The sequence below is a fragment of the Pongo pygmaeus genome, chromosome 4 (genome assembly GCF_028885625.2).
Source record: "Pongo pygmaeus isolate AG05252 chromosome 4, NHGRI_mPonPyg2-v2.0_pri, whole genome shotgun sequence".
Taxonomy (NCBI): domain Eukaryota; kingdom Metazoa; phylum Chordata; class Mammalia; order Primates; family Hominidae; genus Pongo; species Pongo pygmaeus.
In genome coordinates, this window is record NC_072377.2 from 114,033,444 (window position 1) to 114,040,029 (window position 6,586).

The following is a 6,586-nucleotide window of genomic DNA, read 5'->3' on the forward strand; positions in this document are numbered from 1 at the left end:
ATAAAATTCTCAAGCAATACAAAAAGGAATGCAGAATATGTTGCTCATGACCATTTCTGGTTTCCTGTTTCCTTCCAAGGATAGTCTGTATGTTCAAGCATGTATATATGTATATTTAATTCACCCTTTTTTCTGTAAAAGAGAACTTATGTATGTATATTTAATAACATATATGTATATTTAATCCACCCTTTTTTCCTCAAAAGAGAACTTCAACATACAGTTTTATTCCTTCTCATACTAATTTTCACAGAATATATACTTGTGCTGCTAATCTTCAAAGTTGATCTAAATATGTAAATTTTATCATTTACTTTTCAGATATTGGTACAGAAACTTTTTAACAAGTTTATTGTCGAAAGTCTCACACCTTCATCATTATCCTTGATGCATTCACCTCCCGGCACTCAGAATATAAGTGAGATCAACTTGAGTCCAATGGAAATCAGCACATTCCGAATCCGGTTGAGGTGAACCTGACTTCCACATTTGGATTGGGAATCATTGGCTTTTATACCTTTCTTGGTTTGACGTGCAATAAAGAAGCACATTATTTTAGCTTCTGGCTACTGTGAGAACATGAATTCTGTGATTCTGTGAGTTTTTTCTTTTTTCTTTTGCCAGTACAGTAAGAAAAAAAAAAAAAAAAGCCATGCTATCAATCAAGTTTCTTTTTTTTTAAACTTCCTCCCATGAACTACCACCATCAGTATGAATTGATGCAACAAATGAAGAAATATTTAAAGACAGCCTCTCAACAGATTGTATCTCAGGTTAAATGCTAACTAATTATGTCTGTGTTGGGGGTTGCAAAGAGATTCTTAAAAGTATCTGTGTGCTGATCATTAGTTTTACAAAAACACCTATTTGGCTGAAATGGAATAAAATGTTTGTGGGTAAAAGCTAATAGCCAAAAGGGTTGCAATCATTCATACTAGTTAGAAAAATTATGTGTTGAAATAAGTGGAAAAGTGCAATCCATCCACCCTTATGATTAACGTAGATGATTTTTATACCTTTTTCTGGTGTACTTCTTGACCTCCTTCCCTTCCTATGCTTTCTAAGTATTTCCAGAAATACCTGATTTTGAATCATTCAACAGTAGAAAAAGAGGCATATTTTCATTACTTGACAATGTGGGATGGGTGCAATTTATTCCATCTTCACTAAAATAGAAGCAATTCCATAGGTACCATAAACCTATTTTAGGTACCACAAGGTGTCTTTTTACACAGCTCATTTGAATACAGGTGTTCTGAGAGGGGGTTTCTATTTTAAAATTACCATATCAAAATAAATGTGCCTTATTTTTTTATAAGTCTTGTTAAATCAGTGTCCATATTACTGTTTGGGGAAGGGGAATGTTGCGGGGTCGGGGAGAGGGTGGGTACTTTCTATGACACATAAATTGTGTAATTTTTGCCTGACAATGCTGGCCACATTCTGATCTGTTTCATTAAATTTGTGGTGATGTTACTCTAAACATTTTGACTATTTGAATGTACTGAGATGTCAGAAAACAAAACAAGGAAGGAAAATATTGTTAATTAAAATATGCTGCTGCCAAGGAAACTGCAACTTGAAGCAAGGATTTTGTAAAATGCAAAATCCAGCTACTGTTTCCATTTCACAGTAGTTAACTATATTAAAGAGAGAATGCTTTAAAATTGGTCTTGTTTTGAAACCCACTTTTATGTAGTTCATCATGGTTTATCTTTCTAAGGAATATGTTTGTTCATTCAATTCTCAACTTTTGTATGTGCTAACCTTAAAGTGAGGTTCTGAGCCCATGTGCCATTACAGTGCTTTTAATAAAATTTATTTGGGATTATTGTTTCCTTGACATTAAAATAATAGCGACATTTAGACTATTCAGTTTTAGCATAGAAAGGAGTCTTTGAGTATGTACAGTTTTGAAAATTCTCTTTGAGATAATCGATTTCATATTCTGTGGCTTTCAACCTCAATTTACCTCTTGTCATTCCAACATCTTTATAGAGAAATAAAAACCCAATTTCTCTTTCACCATTTAGTTTGATTATCATCTGGATTTTCACTCAAGATGCAGCTCCTAAGATTATTGTTATGTTAAATTCATAAACTCCTTCACCTTTAATAATTAAGGAAACAATACCAGTGTTGATAAAGATATTACAAGGGGTAATTTCATGCAATAAACATGTACTGTAAGTTTTCTTCCACATTTTTTGGGAAAAAACTAAAAAAAGAAAAAGGACTTCCTTTTTGTGGACATCTACAGATGTTAGGGTTGCCAGAAGCAAATCCCAGGAATGAGATCAGTATTTTCATTGCATCTTAAATGTATAACCTTCCTGTGGGAGTTCAGTGTGTTCTGTGGTTAAGTGGGTGTGCTTAATCATTCTTGAAATTCTGATCAGATGAAATAAAAAAAACATCTTGATGCAATAACAGTGGTTTTGCCACTTCTGGTTGTTTGAGATGGATCTGTCCCATGTCAGTCTGGGGTTTTATTCAGCTTGTGTTGCTACCAGCAGTTCACAGGTAAAGCAGAAATTCTCTTTAACCAGCAAGTTTCTGCTTTTTAAGGTTACTTTTAGAATAAATCATCAGGGAAATAGAGAGGATGCTTTTGCTTTGGGTTGTAGTCAAAAACTGATTAAATAATTTAATGTCTGTGGCACACAGTAAAAACCATACACTTCAGTTGTGATCTCAGTGGCATATTTATTTGGTTAGATTTCGTTACATTTATTATTACAGATGTTCAGTTGACCAAGTAGTTCAGTGTTTTATTTCCTTTTTTTGGAAATTTTAGTTTGAGTGTGTGACTGCAGTGTTCAAGAACTCAGCATCCTTGTTTTCTACAAATACTGATTAAAATAAAATGCTGTAAAATGTGTTGTAAAACATTATCATGATCTTCCCATGCCTTTGTTGTACTTGTGCCGAAGTGTTTTTATATCCTTTGTCTGGAAGAAAATGTTTGCTTTCATTTTGATCATTTTGTTCACCTTGGAATCAACAGGTTTTGATATTTTCTCTTGGAAGATTTTATATCTTTTTGGGAATATGTAATATAAGATCTCTAATAAAAGATAATCTTATCATGTACATGGTGCTCTAGAGTAGTTCTTAATCCTATTTTGTAAACATGTATTAAAACATAATGAAGGGGTAGAGGGAGTAGTGAGGGTCTGTTCTTTGTTCCTTCATGATGGATTGCTTTTTTTTTTTTTTTGGACACAGAATCTCGCTCTGTCACCCAGGCTGGAGTGCAGTGGTGCAATCTCAGCTCACTGCAACCTCTCTTCTCCTGGGTTCAAGCGATTCTCTGCCTCAGCCTCCCAAGTGGCTGGGATTACAGGCACCCACCACTACTCCTGGCTAATTTTTGTATTTTTAGTAGAGACGGGGTTTCACCATCTTGGCCAGGCTGGTCTTGAACTCCTGACCTCGTGATCCACCCACCTCAGCCTCCCAAAGTGCTGGGATTACAGGCATAAGCCACCACACCTGGCCTGGATTGCTCTTTCTTTAGTCCAGTTGTAGTTAGAAAATGTAGTTGTAGAGTGAAGATTGTAGATGGGTGGTGGTAAGTGTTACATCTGAGTTTGGAGGCACCTTTCAGCTTGAAGTCTAGGGACCTTCCTAGAACCTGTGTCCCACGGGGCCTTCTGAGCCCGTTAGGAGGTAGGCAGATTGTGGTCAGATTCCATATATAAGCAGGACAAAGTTGCGGAGGGGAGTAAGCTCAGACATGAAGCTAAGAAGGTCCATGTGAGTTGATCTAGAAGGGAGGGTGGGTTGAAAGAGTCGGATCTGGAGGCACCCTCCAGCCTGCTGGCCCAGACTACTGCACAGCTTCAGTGACTTTAGAGGAGTCCCCTCAAAGCTGAGAGGCAGGCGCAGGTGGAGAATAAATATTCAGGGAGGTACACATGGGTTAGCCAGGTAAACAGTACATGTTAACTAGGAAATCTGCACTTGGTTTGGATAACTTATGCAGTAAAGAAATAATCCACTTAAGGCCAGGTGTGGTGCCTCACGCTTGTAATCCCAGGACTTTGGGAGGCTGAGGCATGCAGATCACTTGAGGCCAGGAGTTTGAGACCATCCTGGCCAACATGGTGAAACCCCATCTCTACTAAACATACAAAAATTAGCCGAGCATGGTGGCAGGCACCTGTAATCCCAGCTACTTTGGAGACTGAGGCAGGAGAATTGCTGGAACCCAGGACATGGAGGTTGCAGTGAGCTGAGACTGTGCCACTGCACTTCAGCCTGAGCAAAAAGAGTGAAAATCTGTCTCAAAAAAAAAAAATAATAATCCAGTTATGTACACACAGGAGTGTAACAATCTATAGAAGTCAGTAAAAATAGATGTCATTGAGAAATAATGAGACTTGTCTTTGGCCCCACAAAATTAGATCATTAACATGTTAAAATAATTTGAATATTAAAATTGGTAAAGAAAAATTTAGGTGGGCATATGTTCACAATGCCTTTTACAAACCTTCGAGTCAGACTAACAAAGGGCAGTTATGATGTTGGAAAGTTGGATCACAGGGCAGTTGAAAGAATTGGCAAGTACTCTGTTACTACCACATATCAAAGCAGAAAACAAACGTCTTAAGAGAGGTTGTAAAGGGCGAGATTTCTCCAGCACACACTAGATGGAGCAAAAATAGGAAACTGTAACTATCCAGTAACTAATGTTCAAGGTAGATAGCACTCCAAATACAGCTATTGCCGTGTATGAGATGCCATCTAAGCTCTGTCTGGATCTCTTGGTTTTTCTTTCCCCTGAGTTGTCCTCATTCTTGGGCGAGGTCTGCCCACTGAATGGCAAAATGGCTGCCAGCAGATCCAGACTGGCATCCAGACAGCTCAGAGACCTCAGTGGAAAGGGTACTTTTATCTACACTTTTGTCTAATTTTTTCAGCAAATGTCCTGGGATTAATGTCACTGGCTCTCATCTGGCTCATGTGCTAATGATTATGGCTAGGAGTATAGACTTAGCTTCAACTGAATCACATGGAGAAATGGGTGAGAAGTAGTGCCCCACCCCCAGCCCAAAGAAAATGGAGTTCTACAACCAGAGAAACAGGAGTTGGATGCTCAGATACTTTGGATACTAGGCAGGCAAAATACAGTAGAAATACATTGCAGAGGAAAACCAAATGGAGATTGTGGATTTAAAGGAAGCTGAAAGCAACACCCAGTTTGAGTTTCAGGAAAGGTCCCATAGAAGAAGTGAACTTGAGATAATTAATTCTTAGAAGACTAATTTGATTTTAGCAGGTAGAAACAATATGTGTCCCCTGTTAAAAAAAAAAAAAAGGCGGAGCAGCGGGGGGAAGACATGATAACAGCAAATCCTAAAAAACTAGAAGTAGTATCTTCAGTCTGAAGCAGTGCTGTGCTATAAAGCTTTCTTTGATCATGGAAATGTTGTTTATATTTGCTCTGTCCAGTGTGGTAGCTACTAGCCTCTTTTAGCTCTTAAATATTTGAAATCTGATTAGTGCAACTAAGGAACTGAGTATCTTAATTAAATGTAAATAGCAATACGTGGCTACTGTGTCTGGAGTGCATAGTTACATATAATACATTAGTAGAAAGTACAACTGAAAATACAAGTTAAGGCCACATTTTGCTAGAATCCTGCTACTCAAAGTGTGGTCCTCATCCCAGAAGCATTGACATTGCCTGAAACATGTTAGAAATGAAGACTCACAAGTCCCACCCCGGACCTACTGAATTGGAATCTGCATTTTAACAAGATTCCCCCAAGAATTCATGTGCTCATTAAAGCTGCCCTAGCACATTTTTCAAGAAGTCAGATCTCTGCCTTGTCAAACTTTTCTAAATAAGTCTTAAGTCCCACCCTTACAATCTCTACTGCCTGAAAACATCCCATAAAATCTGTGCACTTGTCCTAACACCAACCAATTACAAGCTATTTCCGGCCCTGCCCACTTCTAAAAAGTGACATTCAAAAATCTTCCTTGTTAAAAATCTTCTGTTTATCCTGGAAAAACGTAGACGCCTATTAACTTGGATTAACATAGAAACTTTTGCCATGGCCTAAAAGCCCTACCTGGCCTGGTCCCTGCCCTTCCACGTATGTGAACTTTATTGTGTGTGTTGCTTAAAAATGTATTTCCTGACTCAAGCCAGTCTTGCCTTCTACCACTCTCCCTCTTACTGACAGTTGTCTAGGATTTTCTGGGTCTCTAGCTCGCCAAGATCATTCCTCTTAAGGGCCTTGTGCTTCCCTCTGCATCAAAGGCTCTGCTCTCAGACCTCCCTATGGCAGGCCTCCTCCTATCCTTCTCATCTTAGTTCAGTTGTCATCTTCTAAGGCCCTCTTCTCTTGACCAGCCACATTATCAGAGTCCTACCTCCACTCCCTCACTGAGTTATCTCCTTTTTCTTACAGCAGAGCCAAACCTGAAATTTTGTTGGTTTTACTTCCCCATTAGAATGTAAGCTCCTCTGAGGGCAAGAACTGTAGCCGTCTTGCACTGTATCCCCACGCTTGGAACAGCAGGGGTTCCATAAATATTTGTTCAATAGATGAATAGTGATTACCACCTGTAA

At 38.5% G+C, this 6,586-nt stretch overlaps 1 protein-coding gene across 2 annotated transcripts in view; it reads left to right on the forward strand.

Moving 5' to 3' along the window:
- The window catches only part of MAN2A1 (mannosidase alpha class 2A member 1), a 179,050-nt gene extending 175,957 nt beyond the window's left edge, over positions 1-3,093 (forward strand). For both annotated transcript variants that reach the window (XM_054487726.2, XM_054487727.1), the window contains one exon: positions 322-3,093. In XM_054487726.2, the coding sequence (XP_054343701.1) occupies positions 322-474 (153 nt within the window). In that variant the 3' untranslated portion in view covers positions 475-3,093. The remainder of the gene's footprint in view (positions 1-321) is intronic.
- The last annotated feature ends 3,493 nt before the right edge of the window (positions 3,094-6,586 follow it).